Source organism: Phyllostomus discolor, chromosome 12 (genome assembly GCF_004126475.2).
Source record: "Phyllostomus discolor isolate MPI-MPIP mPhyDis1 chromosome 12, mPhyDis1.pri.v3, whole genome shotgun sequence".
NCBI lineage: Eukaryota > Metazoa > Chordata > Mammalia > Chiroptera > Phyllostomidae > Phyllostomus > Phyllostomus discolor.
Window position 1 is genome coordinate 34860335 of NC_040914.2, and position 22383 is coordinate 34882717.

At 53.1% G+C, this 22383-nt stretch overlaps 1 protein-coding gene across 1 annotated transcript in view; it reads left to right on the plus strand.

Annotated features, from left to right (window-relative positions):
- The window catches only part of PCSK6 (proprotein convertase subtilisin/kexin type 6), a 132635-nt gene that overhangs the window by 58016 nt on the left and 52236 nt on the right, over positions 1–22383 (plus strand). Inside the window, 3 exon segments of the mRNA XM_036012950.1 lie at positions 13299–13471; positions 18470–18682; positions 21747–21847. Coding sequence (XP_035868843.1) covers positions 13299–13471; positions 18470–18682; positions 21747–21847 — 487 coding nt within the window.

A 22383-nucleotide genomic window follows, 5' to 3' on the forward strand; every position in this document is an offset into this window, starting at 1 on the left:
TCCTCTTGCCTCGTCATGCCTGCACCTGAGTTCCAGCCTCTCCCTCTGTGTGCTTGCTGTCACCTTGTCGGGGTTCAGGACAGACCGTGGGCCACAGCAATGCTGAGAGTCGCTCCATCTGGGCTCTCCATCCCTGTGGCACAGCCTTTTCATCCCTGGACTGTTTATGTGGACTCGCCCCTTCACTCGCTGGAGTACGTCCCTCGGTAACTTTTTCAAGGAAGGCTGATGGGTCCTGTATTCCCTGAGTTCTTTCTGAAAGTCCAAAAGCTGCCTTTACACTTGTACACCTTTACAGGTGTGAAGTACACCTGTGTCATCGGTTACAGTCTTACAGAGCCAGGTAACCCCTCTGCCCTCTGGATTCAGTGCTGCTCGAAAAAGCCTGAGGCCAGCCCTATTTCGGTCCCGTATCCGTGACATGACTTTTTGGCTCGAATAGAATCCTCCCTTTATCGTTCAAGTCCGGTAGCTTTGCTGGGCCACCTCTGGGGGAGGCATCTTTTGGAACTGCTGGGATTCAGTACACTTGAAATTATCTTTTTTTTTTTAATTTCAGGCAAATTTTCTTCTGTTGTGGTTGTGAATAGTTATGATTCCATATGTCCCATTCTATTCTTCATGGGTACCACTGAGAGATATATTAGATTTCTATTTCATGATCTCTAGAACCCTTTCGAATCCTAGTTACCTTTGGGGTTTGTTTGGGGTTTTGTTTTGGTTTGGTTTTTTTTCCATTTTATTTTCTCTCAATTCTTCTCAAGCCTGCCCTGCACGTCTCTGACAGCTTGTCCAATGGGGCTTTTATTCCTAAAATTGTTTGATTGCTTTTCCCCTTAGGAAGAACACACCTTGGGCCTCTCTTCATTGAACCCTTGTACCTCTTCTGAGCTCTTGCTTCAGAGAGAATTTGTACCTTCACTAAACTTTGGGCTTTACTGAGAAATGTTTGTTTATCCTTCTCACCATTTTCTAGCCCTTGGTATGCCCCTTTCTCCCCTCATCTCTTGCAGCATCGTTGGGTAGGGTATCACTCGAGTCACTCTCTGGCTATGATCAGCCACCGGTCCGAGAGGAGGTGAGGAGGCAGGAACTTGCTCTCTAAGACAGGAAGATGCCGAGGCCCACAGGGCGGAGGAGCAGGCAAGTGAGCTGGGCCGCAGGCACCGTGAACTTGGTGCGTGGGCCTGAAGTTTTCCTTTCTGCCAGTTCACTAGCTCTGAGAGATTTCCTCCCCCCGACCCGGTGAATTAGCGTTTATTCATTCATTGCACGCTGACCATGTGGGGCGGGGCAGAGATGCCTGTCCCTCACTCAGTCTCCTCCAACAAACCCTGCCCCCCATAAACTGCCTGTTCTTAGAAAGACGATGCGTCTGCATAATTTCTGGTGAGAACTCCCCATTTCTAAAATCATGGACACTTAGGCAGCTTTTCTTTTCATTTTTTGTTTGTTTCTCTGCTGTAAAAGCAGTGGAGCGTGGCAAAGAAATAAACTCTCCCAAACACATACCCAGTCCCGTGGCCCTGGGGTGCATGACCTGCTTTGTGCAGAAATGATTACAGAAACACAGGCCACCCTTGTCCTTTTCAGAGAGGACAGTGGGCTACACCTATGGGTTTTAATGCAAGTCCCGTTCATGTTAGGGAACTTATCTTTTTTGTAAGTTTGAGAGCTGTCCACTGTTGATTTGTGCCCCTTTACTAGATAGTTCAATAAACATCTATTTAAAATTGTTTATGGTAACAGCTGTGTGAACCTTTCTTTATGCCTCCTGGGTATAAAGCCCAAGATAATAAATCCGTCCTCTCTTCTTTCCTCCGAAAACTCGGTTTTAGAAGCACAGCCCATCTTAAAACTTTTATGGTTTTTGTCTTTTGTGTTTAGCTATTTAATCCACATGGAATTTGTTGCTATGAATGATGTGGAGGAGAAATCCAAGTTTATTTTCCCCCAGATGACTAGTGATTTCCACACGCCACCTTATCACATACTAATCCCCCTATGTATGCGGGATCCTGCATCACGTCTCATTAGCCTGCTGTGTTTCAGCCCTAAGCAGTAACTCACTCTTAAATATGACAGCTTAAGGCGGGGGGGGGGGGGGGGGGGGGGTTGGTTCGGATAAAGTGATAGGACAAATTTCCTCTTCTGGTTCTTTTTCAAACATTTCTTGGCTCTTCGAGCTCATTGTTTCTTTCAGATGAACTTGAGAATCTGCTTGTCAAGTTCCGTAAAAATTCCCTTTGGGGTTTTGATGGGGGTTGCATGGAAGTTATAGATCAATCGGGGAGAATGGACACCTTTACAATATTGAGCCTTCTCACCCGGGAACATGGTTATGTTTTTATTTCTTGAGGTCTTCTCTGACATCATTTTTAAAAGTTTTCTTACTGTCTTCATACCGATTGTATACATTTCTTCTTAGGTTTATACCTAGCTTGCTTTTTTTTTAAAGATTAGATTTCTAATTGATTGTTATTGACATGGATATGGGAAAACTATTGATTTTTGCGTGTTGGCGTTTTTTGGTTTTGTTTTGTATCTAGCCACCTGAATGAATTCTGTAGGTGCTATTATTTTTTTTTATCTTCTGCCTTTTCTAGGCAGGTGTAAGTAAAAGCTATCTGTAAATCTAATGGTGGGTTTTATCTCTTCGATCTTAATAACTCTTTTTTCTTTCTCATGACTATTTCAGTATCGAGGGATTCTTGATGAATATGAGATAGTGGTGATTTATTGGTTTTGTTATTTTTTTCTGACTTCTACAGTCACGTTTTCTTACTATTGGCTGATGTGTTTGGTAGGTCCCCTATATTACCCTTTATTAAATTAAGGGCATTTTTATACTTCTGGATCACCGAGAAGTTTGATGTTGAATCATATTACGTGCTTTTTAAAAACATCGGTGGAGGGGAGGATATTATTTTTCAATTTTACTATTTAATCTGTTCCATGCAGTAAATCACAGTGATAGTTTCCTAGCATCTGCAATTGTGTTCTTCCATTCTTGGGACACATTCTGTTTGGTTAAGAGTTTGGTTCTTTTAATACCTTGTTGCTTTCCGTTGTTAATAGTTGATGTGTGGTTTTGCATCTTTTTGTAAGAAGCTAGATGGAAGCCCTGGCTGGCGTAACTCAGTGGATTGAGCTCGGGCTGTGAACCAAAGTGTCGCAGGTTCGATTCCCAGCCAGGGTACATGCCTGGGTTGCAGGCCACGGCCCCCAGCAACCGCACATTGATGTTTTTTTCTCTCTCTCTCCTTCTCCCTCCCTTCCCTCTCTAAAAATAAATAAATAAAATCTTTTTAAAAAAAAGAAGCTAGATGGAACTACACAGTTGCTGTGCTTGTGTGCTGTCTGAGTTCCGTTTGGGTATCAGAATCATGCTGGTGTTTAGACTGGGGCAGAAAAATGTCTTTTACTGTGCTCTGAAACAGTTCCTGTTTTTAAAAATATTGGCGGAGCTGATTAATCAAGCTGACCAGACGTGGTGACCCTTTCAAAGGTTCGATCTTTTCAGGTGTTGTATTTCTCCTGGAGTGAATTTTGGTAGTTTAGTTTTCCTATAAGATCATCCAGACACTGAAATAGAGGACAGGCTGACAGTGACCAGAGGGGAGAGAAGAGGGAATTTTAGGGGAGAATGGGAAGGGTTTAGAGGAACAAACTTAAAGGACACATGGACAAAAACTAGGGGGAGGGTGGTAATGGGAGGGAAGTGAGGAGGGTTGGGTGAGTGGGCTGGAATGGTAGTAAAAGGGAGAAAACTGTACTTGAACAATAATTAAAATAAAACAAAATTTAGAAAAAAGATTACCCATGTGTCCAGATTTTCAAATACATGACATAGGAATTTCACATCACATTCTACTAATTAAAAATATCTATCTGCCATATTTATACCTGTAATTGTTCCCAATCCTTTCTTTTAAAGATTTTATTTATTTATTTTTAGAGAGAGGGGAAGGGAAGCAGAAAGAGAGGGAGAGAAACATCAGTGTGTGGTTGCCTCTCACGTGCCCCCAACTGGGGACCAGGCCTGCAACCCAGGCATGTGCCCTGACTGGGAATCGAACCGCTAACCCTTTGATTTGCAGGCCTGCACTCAATCCCCTGAGCCACGCCAGCCAGGGCCATGGTTCCTAATCTTATTTGTGGTATCTTTTCTTTTGACCTTGATCAGATGAATGAAAAGTTGGCTCTTTCCTACAAAATTGGTTTTTAAAAGAACTATATTTTTGTTGGTTTTGATGGTTCTTTTATTTTCTACTTCATGTATTTCTACTGTTTTTTTAATTAATTCCTTTAGCTTTTACATTTTGATTATTGTTCTTCTTTCATGGCCCCTTGAATAGAATGCCTAGTTCTTTACTTTCAGCCTTTGATGATGCTCTCTAATAAGAAAACAAATGTTTTCTAAATTTTCCTCTCATCACTCATCTCTGGCTTAATTATACTGTTCTTATTGTTACTCACTTCTGGATAATTATTTTCAGCCTTGAGATTTTCTCTTTATGAGGAATTACAAATTTGTTCCAACTGGACAGATTTTTTTGTTTTTTTGTGTTTTTGGCATTCCCTTTGTTGCTCATTTTTAACTTATTACGTCAGGACCAGCGTTCTGTGTAATATCTGTCTTTTCAGAGTCGCTGAGAATTTCTCTGTGGTCCAACTCATGTTCAATGTTAGTAATTATCCCAATGCGTGTGTGAAGAGTCTTTTTGGTTCTGTGCTTCTTGAGAACAAAAAGCAGCATAAATTCCACCAGAGGCTGCCGCTTGGGGCATGCAGGCCACACATGTGATCCGCGGGACCCACACAAGTGTTATTTTTTTAAAAAAAAAACTTGAGCAAACACTTACAAAGGAAGAGATTTTATGTAAAAGTACGGATTTGGAGTTTCTCTTGAAACCTTTGTGTTGATAAACAACATTGCATGGCGTGGACTTGCCACCGTGGATTTTAACTGTCCACCACCCATGGAACGGCTTCTGGGTTGTCTCTGTCTGGGGACTCTTACAAGTAAAGCACCTAGAAGCATTCTTGAATAGGTTTCCATGGGACTGCAAGTCCTCATTTCTTTGGGATGAATGTCCAGGAGTGCCATGGCTGGGTTGTATAATCGTCATGTTTATTTTTTAAGGAACTGGCAAATTGTTTTTCAGAGCAGCTTTATAGTCTCAGTAGTAATGTCTGGGTGATCCATTTTCTTTGCATACTCACCAGCATTTGGTATTATCACTATTGTTGTTTTTTTCTTTTTTTTTCCTTTTTTTTTTTTAGCTATTTGATAGATACGTAGTGATAGCTGCTCATGGGCTTATTTGCTTTCTATTTACCCTCTTCAGTGTCTCATCGTGTCTTTTGCTTACTAAACAAGGTGTTTGATTTTTAACCGTTGGGTGTTGAGAGTTCTGTATATATTCTAGTTGCTCGTCCTTCCAATGATTATCTTGCTTGTGAATATTTGCTCCCACTCTGTAGCTGGTCTTTTCATCCTCTGTGACAGGTCATTTTGCAGAGTAAAAGAGTTTAATTTTGATGAAATCCAATTTATCAATTTTTCCTTTCATGGATCATGTTTTTTGTTTGTTTCCATCTAAGAATTTTTGCTTTGTCTTAGATTCTAAAGATGTTCTATTTTTTTCTAAAAGTTTTATAGTTTTGTTTTACATTTTGAGAGATCCACTTTGAGTTAATTTGTTGATTTTAGAGAGAGACAGAGAGAGGGAGACGGAGAAACATCGATGTGAGAGAGAAACACCCATTGGTTGCTTCCCGTACATGCCCCGATGGGAGACTGAACCTACACACTTGGTATGTGCCCTGACCGGGAATCGAACTCACAACCTTTTGGTGCATGGGATGACACTCAAACCAACTGAGCCACCCGGCCAAGGCAAATATTACAATTTTGGCTTCAATGGTCAAACATAATTCAGAAAATTCAAGAGGAGAAAGAAAGCCTCTTGCAGCTGTAGGTCTGTGTGTCTTGCCAGCCTTGGGCAGAGAATAGCCATTATTTCTTCTAGTCCTTTCGAGCCCTCTCCTCTTCTCCTCTCCTTCTGGGACTCGGTGACAGGATCTTTCATCAGCGTTCCACAAGTCTCTGAGGCCCACTTCCTTTCTATTAAGACATTGCTGTCATTGTTTTAGGTTTTTTTTTTGTCTCTTTTCTCCCAGGTGTTGAGATCAAGTGATTTCCACTGTGCTATCTCCTGGCTCACTCTTCCTCTCCCCTGTTCCCCGCATCCTGCTGTCCGGCCCCCTTGCTGACCCGTTACCTGCATTGTCCCTCTGCAGTCATAGAGCTTTGGTGCTGGGACCTAGTGGTGACAGGTGGGGACCGCAGCCACCTAGCCTGTGGGCAGGAAGAGAAGCCAAAAGGAAGGCCCCGTGGGGGCACATGTATTCTCTCCCTTGACCAGACTCATGCTCCTTCCGAACGTAATTTGTCTTTGCTTCTCTCTCTCGGCTGCCGACCGTGGGAATGACATAGGAAGGTAGAGAGAAAGGTAGCGGCCTTCTCTCTCTAACTTTTCTTTTCTTACTGTTAACCTTTTTTTTTTTTTAAGTCCTTACCTGAGGGCGTGCTTATTGACTTTGGATAGAGAAGAAGGGAAGCCCTGGCTGGTGTGGCTCAGTGGATTGAGCGCCGTCCTGCAAACCAAAGGGTCGCCAGTTCGATTCCCAGTCAGGGCACATGCCTGGGTTGCAAGCCAGGTCTCCAGTAGGGGGCACATGAGAGGCAACCACATACTGATGTTTCTCTCCCTCTCTTTCTCCCTCCCTTCTCCTCTGTCTAAAAATAAATAAATAAAATCTTCAAATAAAAGAGAGTCAGGGCTATTAACCTTTTTTTTTTAATGTAATGCCCTGCGATGTGTCTCCCCTCTTACCCATCTGCTTCTGGTTGGCAGTGGTGGGGGATGGCTCTCCCGCTTGGCTGCGTCCACCAAGCCATCAGCTCACCATTGTCATCATCATCATCAGGCTCACAGGGACAGAGATCCATTCCTTCTTGGCGCCTCCAAAAGTGTTCAGGCCCCTGTCACACTGCAGGCTGCAGGTGTGAGCCTGGCTGCCGCTTCCAGTCCTCCCAGCTTCCAGCCTCCTCCCGCATCCCGTGAGGCAGGCTCTCTGGGGAGGCAGGTGTCCACGCGACCTAAATAGAACATGCTGTGTCCAGCCCCTGGGACTGGACAGCCCACCACCCACGGGGCAGGTGAGGGAGGCCCTCTCCCTTCTAGCTTCAGAAGATGCCTAGTTTTCAACAATTTCTGCAGCAGCCGTGCAGGTGCTTAGCGAGATTCAGACATAATTCCTCTGGCAGGACAGGTATCACCTAGCTTCTTTGAGTGACAGGTCCTGAGGCTGCTGGGAGCAGGCGGCGGAGCGGCAGGGCCGCTGGAGGCTTCCAGGACCCGCCCTCCCTGGGCCCCGCGGGCACTTTGAGGCAGAAAAGCCCCCTCAGTGAGGCCCGTGCATCTCCGCAGCCCGAGGCTGACTCTGTCTCTGGGGAGAAAACCCACGACCCCGTCAGGCATCTATCTCTGCACGGTTTTGCTTCACACTTGGATGGGCACTGAGTCACGTTTCCCCTTTCACCAGCATGAAGCTGCTAAGCACGTCACAGCCAAGCTCACCCGGGCCCACAGATGAGCTCGTTACGCTCATTCGGAGTCCCAGGCTTCTGTCTGGTTAGCGAGTCTGTTCAGCAGCTGCGGAGGCCTGGGACCGCTTTCAGAGGACGGGGGAAGCCACAGATGCGTCTTCCCAGGCCTCGGGTGCATCTGTGGCTGCAGTGGGAGTTCAAGTGCCAAGTGCGCTGGGAGGTTTGGGGGCATTGAGTGAATGTGGGCAGCTACAGAATCAGGAGCCCGGCACTCTCAGGGAACTGGGGTTCCCCTCTCACCCCCACATCATCCTCAAAGGCCTCTGCCTGCTGGGTCTGAGCTTCCTCGGGTTCAGCAGGAGCCCGGGGGGAAGAGCAGATGGACGAGCCTCAGCGGCAGCTCCTTCGCCCCGTGTCTCCCGGTGGCCATGCCCTCCCTAGGTCCCCGGCCGCAGCCACCCCCCAGAGGGCCAGGGACACCGGCTCTCACGTGCCACAGGGCTGCACTCCTGAGATTGTCCTCGCAAACACTGAATGGGGGGCGGCCTTGCTCCTGGTCTGATGGGCTGAGAGCACATTCAAAGTTAAGTAATGAGCTCGCGGGTGGCCTTTGTTCACGGTGGGGCTGCTGTCTTCCTTTCCCAGTGGTGTGGTCGTTCTTTCCACCATCCTCTTGTCTCTTTCAGGGGCCAGCTCAGGCCTGTGCTCGCCCAGTCTGTCACAGGGGCACGTCTTCCCGGGGTCCCGGCTGTCCCCACGTGCGGGGTGTGCATATGCTGGCTGTTCTCCCCGCCGCCCCACACTGCCCGCTGTCACTGACCCCTGGGTGCCTCACTGTCGCTCCCCGGCCCCTCTTGCCTAGTGGGGAAGACCGTGACTATCAGTCTAGACTTCAAAACTCTGGATCCTTCTTCCTGAGGCTCTTTCAGTCTGTACCGTTCTGTGCCAGATCGGCAGCACCCGCTCAGGAAGGCACGTCCTGGTTGAAAATACACTTCCCAGGTGGGCTGCAAACCAATGCATCGCAGGTTCGATTCCCAGTCAGGGCACATGCCTGGGTTGCAGGCCACGGCCCCCAGCAACCGCACATTGATGTTTCTCTCTCTCTCTCTTTCTCCCTCCCTTCCCTCTCTAAAAATAAATAAATAAATAAATATTTTTAAAAAAATACATGAAAATGTACCCAGAAAAGAAAATCAATTCTCTAAAAAAAGGGAAAAAAAGAAAAAAATACACTTCCCATGATTATTTATTTAGGTCTGGCAAGGCCAACCGATCAGGAGACACTGATGTGGAACAGAGTTTGTGACGGGGTTCCCGAGGAGGGGCCACGCCGAGCTGTCAGGGGCCACACGGGGCAGCCCCAGGGCAGCTGGGAGGCAGAGGGAGCTAGAGAGCCAGTGGGCTGGAGCCTTTGTGTGGTGTCTGTGGGAAGGAACCGGCAGGGCAGGTTGGGCGGGTGTGGGCTGGCCAGTCCGAAAGCTCTCAGGGCTCTGGCTGTAGGGACTGCCCCTCGCTATCTGGTGCCTGGCCCTGGAGGGCAGGGTGGCGGGGTGGGGTGTGGACAGAAAGAGGGTGATCCTGGGTATGAGAGCCCCCATGAAGGAGTTGCCTGGGGTGTGGACTCAGGGTTGGTTAGTTTGCCCACGAAGAGAGCAAAGATAGGAGTTGTTTGGGATCCCTAGGAATTGGCCCACTCTGGGGTGTGGGGGCGTCTGTCCCCCAGAGCGAGCCAGGCAGGCCCCATGATGTCAAAACATCAGAAAACAGAAGGTAAAAGACATGGTCAGCGCACGACCCTCCCTGGCACGGGCCTCGCCCTGTGGACCCAGGGTCCACGGCAGGACACAGCCGGGAGCTCACAGGCCACCCCTGGCCCCGGCTGCACCCTCAGGCTGCAGGGACTCGGAACAGCTCCAGTGGGAGAGCAGGAGCAGAGCAGGAGGCCCGGAGAGCCTCGGTGTGACCGGCAGTGCTGGCCCTCGAGCCCTGCGTGTGCCCATGGTGCCTGGCGAGTGCCCTAACGTCTCACAGACCACCGCTGCCCAGCGTGCGCAGCCTGAGCTTTTCATGCACAGACATTTTTAGGGTTCCGGGAGCCCTGCCACTGTCTTCCCCAGTGATGAGGAACCTCTGAGGTCTGATAGCATTTCTTAGCAACTGTTGAAACCTCCCTTGGCCCCGAGCGGCTGCTGGTAGAACGGAGTATACTATACAGTGTTAGTGAGGAAAAAACAAAACAAAACAGAACAGTCCCATCCTCTGTGGATCCACCGCAATAAACTCAGGATTAATGAGCAAATGTGTTGGGAGGGTCTATCTGTCACACTCAGGAAGCCACAATCTAATTCCACTCGCCACCGTTCATCGCTCTCGCCTCGCCCTTCATTTGCTGAAGGCAAAACACATTACTTCTCGATAAACGAACGTGGGCCCTGCTGGGCGCCTCCCCTGCCTGCCTTCCTGCAGACGCCAGCTGCCCGACCGCCAGCCGACTTCCTATATTGGTGTGTGTGTGTGCATGCACATGCGTGTAGACACGCACATGTGTGGGTGCACGCACACTCATGTGTTCCTGATTGTGCACATGCATGTGTTTGTGTGGTAGCATATGTGTGCTCCTAATTGTGCACGTGTGTGTACACATGTGTGAGTGAGCATGCACACGTGCACAGGTACGTGTGTGTGAGTATGCGTCGTCTCGTTGCCTTTTTTTTTTTTGCTTGCCCAATAGAAATTTATTTTCTCTCAGTTCTGGAGGCCAGAAGTCCAAGATCAAGGTGTTGGCAGGTTTGGTTTCTTATGCGGCCTCTGCCCTTGACTTGCAGGTGGCTGCCTCTCACTGTGTCTTCACGTGGTCGTCCCTCGACCTGTGATTTTTCTGCATCTGAATTTCCTCTTCTTACAAGGACACCAGTCACAGAGGATTGGGGCCCGGCTGTATGGCTTCATTTCAGCTTCATTACCTCTGTAAAAGAGTGCCTATCCCCAAGCAGTGACACTCGGAATTCCCCGTTGCCCCTTACTGTGGCGCTTCCGCAAGGCATTTTTGGGGGAAATGTGTCGTTTCACAGGGCTGAGTGCATGCAGACAGGTCCTCCTGGCCACACACAAGCCTGTGGTTGGGAAGTCACACTCCCAATTGGGAGCAGGGGGAGGGGCAGAGAGAGAGACACAGGTCAGTGTGAAAAAGTGTTGGTAGGTGTATGAACTTTACCCGGAGACGTAAAATCATTCATTTAAGCAAGTCTTCCAAGAGCATTTAAAACATGATTCAGGCCCCAGCTGGGCTGGGTAGCTCAGCTGGTTAGAGCGTCGTCCCAGTAATACACCAAGGTTGTGAGTTCGATCCCTGGTCAGGGCGCATATGAGAATCAACCCATAAATGCATCAGTATGTGGAACAGCAGATCCATCTCTCTCCCTCCCCCCTGTCTCTAAAATCAATAAATTAAAAAAAATTAAAAAATGGAAAATAAACAGGGTTGGCTTCAGGCACTTTTATAGAAGAACCATCTATGGTTTCAAGTGAGACAGGCCTGGGCCAGCCCCCGTCCACAAGCAGAAGGGTCTGTTGGGGCCGGGGGTGCCGATGGCACCCCTAAGTTATTAGCCCAAAGACAGATCCATCAGGTCCTGCAAAGCTCCACTGTCCTTCTGCTCAAGACCCCTCCTACCGCGTGCCCACAGGCCAGTCTGCACTCTGGGGACTGGCCACTGTGAGCCCTGAACCCAGCCTCCCGTGGCCGCCGTGAGCATGCTCACGACTGGCCATTCAATTGCCATCCAAATGATCTGTCCCGATTATTCTTGTACCTCATCGTGGGTGATAAATGGGTCTTTTTTTTTTTTTAAGAAAAATTACTGTTTTTCTTCAATTTGGCATTTCCAGGGAGCCATTCATGTTTAAAGCTAATATTGGAACAGCAGGTTTTTACTGAAAATATTTGCCTTTTCTTTGTTGGCACCCCATCCGTGTGGGGGAAGCTAGATGGCTCATGAAAACCTAAATACATGAGGCTCTTTTTTTCTCGTACATCAGTCACTCTTTTTCCAAGAGGAAGGGCTGGTGAGAGGTGCTGGGAAATCACTGGGGTTGTGTTTTTACGTAGTTTGGGGATGACTTCTGGCATCACAGTTCTTCTTTTCTAAAATAGGCAACCCAGCCCTGGCTGGGTGGCTCCGTGGGTTGGAGCATCGGCCCATCCACCAAGAGATTGCAGGTTCGATTCCCTGTCAGAGCACATGCCTAGGTTGCGGGTTCCATCCCCAGTTGGGGTGCATATGGGAGGCAACCAATGAATGTTTCTCTCTTACACCGATGTCTCTCTCTCTCTCTCTCCCTTCCTCTCTCTTTCTCTAAAACCCATAAACATGTCCTCAGGGGAGGATTAAACAATAAGAATGAGCATTAGCACCTAAGGCTTGTGGGGAGAAGGCCTTGAATAGTGGGTTGCATTTCCCCACTAGAAGATCAGAGTTGATTTGGGCGACCTGGGTCTCTTGCCTCAGAAAGCCCTTTGCCCAAACTAAGGCGCTGGCCAAGCCTGCTTCTCCCACAGCACCAGGGCCAGGGCCTCAACGTCCATGGAGTCCTCTCAGCTACCCTGCCAGGTGGCTGAAAAACTGCCCGTTCCAGTGGGCAGGGGAGACCCTGACAGGGTGACGGTGGGTGTCCGAGCAGCCACCTAGAGTGTCGATCCAGGGTGGGGGACAGATCTTTTCTGAGACTCAGGTCTCACGTTTTATGCATCTACAAGAATCCGAGCCAGGGAAGCTGGTCACTGCCATTACCTCTGCTTCCTGGTGACCGTCCCGGAGCCCCCTCTCCGGGTCAGGCCCTGGGGCGGGCATGGGAGGCCACAGCTGCTGGATGCAGAGCGTGGTCCATCGTAGAGGCCAATGCCGGGCATGGGGGCCAGGAGGAGAGTCCCCTGGCCGAGAGGCAGGCACTGGGTGAGGCTCATGGGACCCCACTCACCCCTTGCCTTTTGGGGTACTCCCAAGAAAGCCATACACCCCAACTCCTAAAGACCCCTCCCTGCAGGGAGCCCAGGCAGAGATGACACGACCCCTCTTCAGTAAACTGAGGTGTGGCCTCTGTGTTCTGGGTTAATAGCGCCTCATGAGAGATCGGGGTGGAATAATGTTTTTAAAAGGAGAAAGAAGTAAACATAAACTCTGAGCAGCCAGGGCATCTGGAGATGGCCCCGAGTTCTGTTATAGGAGTGTCCATTTTTTTTTTTAAGATTTTATTTATTTATTTTTAGAGAGGGAAGGGAGGGGGAGAGAGAGAGAGAGAGAGAGACATCAGTGTGCAGTTGCTGGGGGCCATGGCCTGCAACCCAGGTATGTGGCCTGACTGGGAATCGAACCTGCGACACTTTGGTTCACAGCCCGTGCTCAATCCACTGAGCTACGCCAGCCAGGGCAAGTGTCCGTTTTTAAACACCAGCGTGGCGTCACAGTGCGGAGGGAACCGTTCACACCCTCGCTTTCCCGAGGAGCGTGGTTCTCTTCATGGCCGGCGTGCATGGACCCAGGAGACAGGTGTCCAAGCGGCCATCGGGCAAACCCTAGAGCTGTCTGGGGCTCCGTGGCTGAGACCCCCCACTCCCGGCTCCCGGCTCACCATCTCTGCGGGCGGGAGCGCGCACCCACCCAGCCTTCTCTACTTCCAGGCATCCGTATGCTGGACGGGGACGTGACCGACGTGGTGGAGGCCAAGTCGCTGGGCATCCGCCCCAACTACATCGCCATCTACAGCGCCAGCTGGGGGCCGGACGACGACGGGAAGACAGTGGACGGGCCGGGCCAGCTGGCGAAGCAGGCCTTCGAGTACGGCATTAAAAAGGTGTGAGTGGCCCAGGGCTGCAGGGGAGCTCTTGGGGCAGGGGAGTAGTAAAAAAAAAAAAAATTAACAATGGCAACATCAGAGCAACACAGGCCAGAGCCCCAAAAGGGTACCGGGAAGTCCCGGCTGTGCCAGGACCAGGCTGAAGGAGAAATCAGCCCCTTAGGGGCTCAGGGGAGTGGCCCAGAGGAGGAGCCCAGCACCTCAGAGGGGCCAGCTGGGCCGCCCCCCCCGCCCCCAGCCCAGACCCTGTGCCTCAGAGCCTGGCTGCTCCGGCTGAGGGTGGTGAGCAGATGGGTGGCCTGCTGTTTGCACTGTGCAAGTGGCAGGTAGGGTGTCCTGGACTCAGCTCAGCTGCCCAAAGAAGTACCGAGTGTGGCGCTTTCTGCATCTGTCAGGTGGCTGCGGGGTGGCGGGGGGGGGGGGGGGGGGCACTCCAAGCCAGCACCCCCGGAGCAGGAAGTCTAATCGCGCTTGCTCCCCTCCCTGCCAGCAAGCAGCCCAACGCTGTTGGAATCTGAGGGGTGGAAGCTCAGCAGGGACGCACACAGCAGACCTCCGAGGACTGCTTCCCCGGGGACAGGCCCAGGGGACACAGCGGAGGCTGGCAGCTCCCCCCAGGAGGCCTGCTGGCCCCGGAGGCCCAGCCCCAGTCGCTCTGTGGCGTGACCCATTCCGGGTCCTTGTGAGTCAGAAAGGCTGGGTGAGCGGCAGCGGGGGCTGGCTACGACCCAGCTGTAACGAGCAGGGTGGCGAGGCGGATCTCTGGGCGAGGACAGCTTCTTGGATCGGGCAGACGGAGCTGCGGTCAGCATCTAGGTGGCCCTGGGTGGCCCGACCAGCCCCAGCCCAGAGCATGAGGTGGGGCCCGGTGACGCTGGCGGGGGTTCGAGCAGGAAACCCAGGCATCCTTGGACAGCACGGAGGCCTCTGACTTTGTCCTGGTGGGCACAGGGCTGAGGGGCCGGGGGTGGGGAGGAGGGGGTGCACCCATTTTACTAGGTGTAGCTGTTTAGACTTTTTTAAAAAAATCTTATCTTATCGTGACCCATGCAGCATGATTGAAATGCGGTTAATGCAGAGTTAATGAATAAACCAAATAGTACGAGAGCGTTCAATTCAAGGCTGCTTTTCTCTTCCCTGCCTGTTTTCTAGTGGTGCCCCGCACAGGAGCAGTCTTTTAAGATTTTATTCATTTATTTATTTTTAGAGTGAAGGGAGGGAGGGAGAAAGAGACAGAGAGAAACATCGATCAGTTGCCTCTAGCACACCCCCTACTGGGGACCTGGCCCACAACCCAGGCACGTGTCCTGACCGGGAATCGAACCTGCGACCTTTTAGCTTTGCAGGACGACGCCCAACCCACGGAGCCACATCAGTCAGGACAGAGGAGCAATGTTTTAAAAATCTATTTATCGTTTCCTTTTCCTAAATGATAGGATTTGACTGCTTTCCTGGGGGTATTGAGTTTGGTGGTTTTGTATTCATTTCCTGGTACAAGGGTTGTGCACTTAGCTCTTAGAATGTCCCCACCCCGGCGACGCCCCCCACCATTCCAGGGCTCAGGCCTCTCACCACTGCATCCTTCGCCTCCCGGCCAGGGGCTGGCCCCGGGGGATGCCCGCCGTAGGATTCAGGCATCACCAAGTCAGCCGCTGCCCTCCAGGGGCTGCCAGACCCACACGTCGCGTCTTCCCCAGACTTGGCTCCCGCCACCCACTCCATCACTTGGCTCTCATGCTCGATGACAAGCGAAACCTCCGCAAATGGGGCTAATTGGAGCTGTGAGTTAGAGGCTCCGTCTTCTGCGTGGAACTTGTTGCTTCGAATGGCGTTGATGGTGCGTGTCTGTCACTCCTACGAGAGGGTGTCCAAAGACTCGAAAGCTCAGGACGGGTTGGGGGGGGGGCCCTGTGTCCAGGAGAGGAGATGATTGTTTGCAGGCAACGGTCGGCGTCCTTGGCCTCACGAGGTCTGTGCAGACGGGACTCTGGGAAGTCTAGGGTGCAGCGAGGGGCTCAGTGCACTCGGAATTCTGAGCAACATCAGCTTCGTCAAGCTGTCAGGGGACGGAGGAGGTTGCAGAGGGGACCCTGCGGCTCCCTGACATTCTTGTCACGTTTTTTTTGTTACTGAGGTTCTTTTCTTTTTTTCCTCTTCCCTCCCTTCCCCTATCTTCCCCTTCCCCCTCTTCTTTTTCTGAGTTGTCCTGAAGTCAAGTATGTCATATAGAGAGCCTTCCATCACAGCTGTCTGAAGTTGTTGCAGAAAATCCTCCTGGAAATTCGATGACCTCTATCCAAACCACCTCCCTCCGTCTGTTTTTCCTCCTCAACGACCCATCTGTCACCTGAGGTCTTTTTCTAGAACACCTGACATCCTCTCAGGGAGAGGGTGACGTTTAGTGGCGGGAGAGACTTCACGGCTGTAATTTGGCTGAAAGATCTGCTTCGTGTTGGTCTTTTGGAAGCTCTGAAACGTTGACCTTTCCAATGTTGTCCAGAAGGGAAGATGGGCACTGTGGTGGCCTCCAGCATTTTAGACCTTGGATATCGAGAGTGGGCTCCAGAAGCAGCAGCCCCGGCACTGCCTGGGAGCTCGTTAGAGATGCAGAGTTTCAGACCTGCCAGGAATGAGAGCCCCAGCAATTCCTATGCATGCTCTACAGCAGGGGCGCTGCCCTGGCCGGGTGGCTCAGTTGGTTGGAGCGTCGTCCCTACACCAAAAGGTTGTGGGTTCGATCCCCAGTCAGGACACATACTTAGGTTGTGGGTTCAATCCCTGGTCAGGGCACGTACAGGAAGCAATCAATCGATGTTTCTCTCCCACATCAATATTTCTCTCTCTCCCTTCCTCTCTCTCTAAAAGCCAATGAACATATCCTCAGGTGAGGATTTAAAAAAGAAAAAAAGAATGAGAGTGCTGTGTGAGTCCACTCTCTGTGCTGCTGGGCAGTCAGCTTGCCTGCCCCATCCTGCAAAGCGACACCCTTCTATAAATAGTTTGAAGTGGGGTGGGGACTTGGGGGGTAACAGTGTCTTAGAGACGATGGTCATGGAATAAAGACAGGCTCCGATGGGTTAAATCCCTTTTCGTTTGGATTTTAGTGGCTTTGAATGAGCTTCTGGTTCCTCTTTTTATGCAGGTAATTAAATACCCAGACACACCCATTTCCTTAGTGACGGGGGCCTTTCTTCCAGAATGTTGGTCTTTTGGCTAACTGTGACTGACCTTTCTGTCTGTCGCACCCCGGACCGGCAGTTAGGTCCGGTCCACGCTGGCCATGGGGCCGGCAGGGTGTGTGCACTGCGGGGCTGGGCGAGCATGAGGGGCCTTCCTGCAGGCTCCGCTGGGGCCGGAGGAGACATTGGGTTATGACAAACAGGCACAGAAGGGTGGAAGACTGTGCTCGCTTGTTCTGCAACGTGGAGCAGCGTGGAGCTTCCAGAGCGGGCGGGTCCCCTCAGCCCAAGGGTGGCCTTGAACGCTGAGGGAGAGTGTGACGCGTCCCGTCAGCAGTAGGACGTCCCGTGGACGCCGTGGGCGTGGCAGAATGTTGTTGACAGTTTCCTTTCAGTCGGCCAGTTGTCGGGCGTAAGTATCAATTTCCTGCTGCGTGTTTGGAAAGAAAGGAGGGTCGTTGGCAAGGGCGCCGGCGTTACCAGCCCTGTGGGGCTCGTTCCGTGCGCAGGCGGGTGTCGGCCGCACGCTCCGCAGCCGGCTGCGCCGCCCACCGGCTGGTCCAGCCGCCAGAACCGAGTGGGTCTGGGGTGAGCTCATCTTCAGCGGGAGCCTGTGGCCGGGGTGACCCCTTGCGTTGGGCACTGATCATTAAATCTGTGGGTGTGGGATGGAACAGGAACCCCCCGGACCCGCCGCTGTCTTTCAAAGACTCGCTTTCATGGGGACGTTCTTGAAAGTGAGCTTTGCACACAAGGGAAGCCACCGGCCTTGGCTGGCATCACGGGCCTGACCACTTCCGAGCTTGCTCGAGTGCCACCGCGGGCACTCGCCACCTGGCAGCCCGGAGATCAGGGCCCCGTCCCTGTTGTGAAATGTAGCTCGCTCTCCAAGAAGAGGGCTTCTCGCCCTGGCCCGTGTGGCTCGCTTGGGGCGTCATCTCATAACCGAAAGGTAGTGGGTTTGATTCCCAGTCAGGGCACATGCCTGGCAGGTGGGTTTGTTCCTCCATCTGGGCACGGTCTGGGTGCATCCAGGAGGCCACCAATTGATGCTTCTCACTCACATCCACGTTTTCTTTCTCTCTCCCCCTTCCTCTCTCTCTAAGAACAGTGAAAAAAAAAACAACCCAGAGTGCTTCTGCAGCTGGGTTTGCAAGACACTCGCCCCCTTCCCTCAGGACCAGGTCTTTCAATCTAGAAAAAGTAGTGTTATATCCCTGGCTGGTGTGGCTCAGTGGATTGAGCACCGGCCTGAGAACCAAAGGATCACCGGTTCAATCCCCAGTCACGGCACATGCCTGAGTTACAGGCCAGGTCCCCAGTAGGGGGCGCCCAAGAGGCAACCACACATTGATGTTTCCCTCCCTTTCTCCCTCCTTTCCCCTCTCTCTCTAAAAATCAATAAAATATTTTTTTAAAGAAAAAGTCACAGTATAAATTCAGCCACCATCTTTCATCTCAGCGTTACCTGTGGCACCGTTTGGTCTTTCCGACATCAGCTCTTGTAAAGGAAGTCGCAGGCGGAGCTCTGGAACAGGGCAGCGAGCACGAGAGCCCTTGGCTTTCCCCGGGAGAACACAGTGGTCCCCCTGGGTCTTGTCCTTGGGCCAGTCCTGTGCGTCTGAAGCTCCAGGCTGTTTCTAGTTTCTAGGTGAAGCATCTAGTTTCTCCACCGTCAGAAGTGCTCTGCAAAAAACCAGCCGCGTGGCCTCCACATGGTCTGAACCCGCCCTTCGTGGCTCCCCGGGAGGGACTGGGGACCACAGGCGGAGTCCGGGCTGCCGGCTGACGCCCGGTGGTGTTCGCTCCCCCGCAGGGCCGCCAGGGCCTGGGCTCCATCTTCGTCTGGGCGTCCGGGAACGGCGGCCGAGAGGGTGACTACTGCTCCTGCGACGGCTACACCAACAGCATCTACACCATCTCCGTGAGCAGCACCACCGAGAGCGGCCACAAGCCGTGGTACCTGGAGGAGTGCGCCTCCACCCTGGCCACCACCTACAGCAGCGGGGCCTTCTACGATCGGAAAATCGTGAGTGCCCCCTGCCGTGCCGGAGAGCGGGGTTGGTGGGTGTGTCTGGAGCTTTGGGGACGCGTTCCCTTCCCTCCTAACGGAATGATGAGCCGGGTCTGGGCCAGCGTGTCCCCGGTCCCCAGGGACCCCCTCACCCCCCCTCAGCCCCCCCCAGAACTAGTTCTGCCTCCGGAATAAAAACCCTGGCCCCATGGCACCCCTCCCTCAGACCCTGCCTTGCTAATGTTTGCCCAGAATGCCAATTAAAACCCTGCCTGGCGCTAGAGGTCTAAAAATATCCTGTAAGAACGGGGTGCATTCTCGCCACAAGCCTCCTTTTAGCCGTCTCGTATGCTGTGGTCACGGCACCGGGGATCCAGGCGGCCGGCTCAGGTTCAGCGTGCAGAGTTGCGTAAGAGAGAGAGCCCTGGCTCCGTCCTGAGAGCGCGTGGAAAGCCAAGCGCTCCTCTGGGCATTGCTCCCCAACAAAAGGACTTTTTCTGGACCCAGTGGAGCAGAGGTTTCCACCCACCAAGCTCACTCCGATGGACATAGGGCGTTTTGTCTTGGGTGAAGCAGCTGTTTTTTGTTCAGTGTGTAGATGGACCTTGTGCTTTTCCCTCTCTGACTTTAAGATGGGTGGGACATTGGATGTAACGCACAGTTCAAACGTACAGTCGCTACGTTGGAAACACAGGGCCACAGAACCGGGCAGACGCGGCTTCCTTTTAAAGCTCTCCCTGGCGTCTCCTCGCATGTCCTGCTGCCTGGCTGCACCCTCAGACACGCTCTGCTGGGTTATTTTTTGCCTCCCTCGGTGCAAGCTCCCCGCTGCCCGCCCCGTCCCACCCCGCGCCGGCGGAAAGGTCAGCCCCGATCGCCCGGCCGCCAGCCTGGCCCAGGGCCCCTGGCCAGGGAGCCAAGGTACTAATTTAAGTTATTTTTCTTTTCCACTGGCACACGCGCCCCAGGGACGGGCGGCCGAGATGCTGAATGGCGTCCTGTTCGTGTGGGGATCGCGCTCACTGGAACACGGGCTGGCCAGAGTCTCGTAAAAACAGCCGCCTGTCCTGAAACCCCCGGCGGGAGGGGAACGAGGCGGAGACGGTCACTGGACACTTTGTCCTCGGGGGCTTCGTTCGTGCTGGGGGGGAGGGGGCGCGGGGCGCTTCCTGTCCCCGGGCCTGCAGCTTTATCGGCTTCATTCATCAGGCTGCGTGTGTGTGTGCACATGCTTGTACGTGTGCGTGGGTGTGAGCATGCCTTAGCTGTAAAAAATGCCGATGTATGCATGGAGAGGGGGTAGCTCAGACAAGGTCACAAAAGCAAACAAACACCGTTGCACGTGCTGTCCTGGGCCCTTTTCCGAGAAGGTGGACGGCATTTCTGTTTTCAGCTCATCGAGGGCCGCGTCTTGTCCCCTCGGAGATCCGGCAAGGGGGTCAGCAGCCCTGGTGGACGGACGGCTGGCCGCCTGCTGGCAGGCGTCTGCAGGAAGTCAGGGCCTCCCCTGGGACTCTGTCCCTCGGGACTTGCCCTGCCTCTCTGTTCAGTGAATGCGGAGCAGCGTTCTCCTGCGGGGAGGCGTCACCCGTGCGGGGACGCCACAACCCTGGACGAAAGGCCCAGCATCTGAAAGGCCCATCTCTCATTCACTCCTCGGCTTTCCACGCATTCCCTGCGCACAAGGCGTGCTCTGCACGTGGTGTTCGGTCTCGGGAGGGGGGCGACTCCATGCCAGGTGGCACCTGCGACATCCGAGGCAGGCCAGGGAAGGGACAGGTCACTCACAGATAAAGATGCCGGGGTCAGAGACGTTGCATCCTCACCCTTGTCTGCTCCTCAGCTGCTGCCCCCCCACACACACTCAAAGACACCTGGATCCAGGTGTCAGTTGGGCGGCCTTCTGTTCAGGAAGCTGCAGGGAAGAACCCGTTCCTCGCTCGCTCAGGTTGCCGGCAGGATTTAGTTCCTTGTGGTTAGAGGACAGAGCTGCGTGTCCTCGTGGGCTGTCCACCAGGGGGCCAGTCTCAGCTTGTGCGGGCCACCCACCCCCCTGGGCTTGGGTCCCCAACTCCCTGTGCAAAGCCAGCCGGGATAGGTCGGGTCCCTCTTGTGCCTCATCTCTGGGACAGACTTCCTGCCTCGTCCCACTTCAGAGGGCCCTGTGATCTCACCTTGGACCCACTGGATAACCCACAGTCCTCTCCCTGATTCAAGTGAGGCCAGTTAGCAGCCTTAATTCCATCTGCAAAATGCACAGGGTGGACGGGGGAATGCTAGGTAGCCAAACCCCATCTAGCGTAGCAGGTGTTACACACTGTAGCTCCACATGCCAATCGGGGGGTGACTGCTTCTCCACATCAGCTGAAAGGCAGGGCACCCGTCAGGCCACGCAGCTGCAATGTCCAGAGTCAGCCCCCCGCCCGGCCTGCCGTCGGCCCCTCGGTCGGCACAGCCAGCCTCCTCACCTTCCCAGAGAGGACGGCCCACTTCACGGTCTCCCACTGCAGGCCCTCGGAGGTCAAGAACGTTCCAGGGTCCCCTGCTGCTGTCTTTGGAACTCGGTGCTTGGGGACGTTGTCAGCTATCTGAGGGGGACATCCTGGGGGCAGAATGACTGTGACCTTTGGCTACAGAAATGTGTTCCCAGCCGCCTGGCACGCCCACGTGTCTCTGGCTGCTCTGAAGTCTCGCGGTGACGTGGGGGCTGTTGCAGTGGCCTCTGGCCGGGGGTCTTGCCACGGACACTCTGCAGGGAGGGCCCCCTTTGTTTCATCTCGTCCGACCTTTGTGTCTCTGCCTGCACCTCGTCTTCCCTCGGCCTCATCCCCCACCTCGTCCCTGCCTCGAGATTAGCTTGTTCCTGGTGTGGGTGCATTTATCACACACGAGAGCCAAGCAGTTCAGCAGGGGACCCTGGACACAGCGAGCACCTTGGTGGCCGAGATATGTCCGAGTCGTGCCTGTCCCCTCCCTGGGACCCGGGGTCACACATGCCTAGGACCAGGCTCCTGAGTGTCCTCCTTCTGACTTCCCCCGAGACCTGACCTCGCCTCTTGTCCCCCCTCCACCCCCCTAGTTCACCACGGACCTGCGGCACCACTGCACCGACGGCCACACGGGGACCTCGGTCTCAGCCCCCATGGTGGCGGGGGTCATCGCCTTGGCGTTAGAAGCAAAGTAAGTGCCCACGTGCTTTCCCTCCCTTTCCTTCATGTCTCTGTCGAGTGTGTGTGGGGTGGCACGGTAACGTAGCCCTCACGTGCACGGGCCCGTGTTAGCCCTCTGTGAGTGCACCGCCGGGTCACAGAGTCCATTCACGCTGCTGAGTCGCCACCACCTGCCGTGCACCCCCAGGACTGTCTCATCGTCCCGGCCTGGAACCCGGAACCCCTCAAACAACCCCCGGGCTTCTCCAGCTCGGGTGGTGTACACCGGACACCGCAGACTCTAGAGGGGCCAGAAATCTGTGTCTCCCGGGCTGGAGGCCAGAAGCTGAACCCCAAGGTGTTGTTAGGGCGGCTTGTTCCAGAGGCCTCTCTCTTTGGGGTGTAAATGGCTGCGTCCCCCTGCTGCCCACCTGGTCTCCCGTCTGTGGGCGCCCAGGTCCTGGTGTTGCATCGGGGTTCCCCCGGGCAATCCCACCTAATTCCCCTGCCAAGACCTGTCTCCAAATATGGTCACATTCCGAGGCACTGGGGGTTAGGACTTCAACA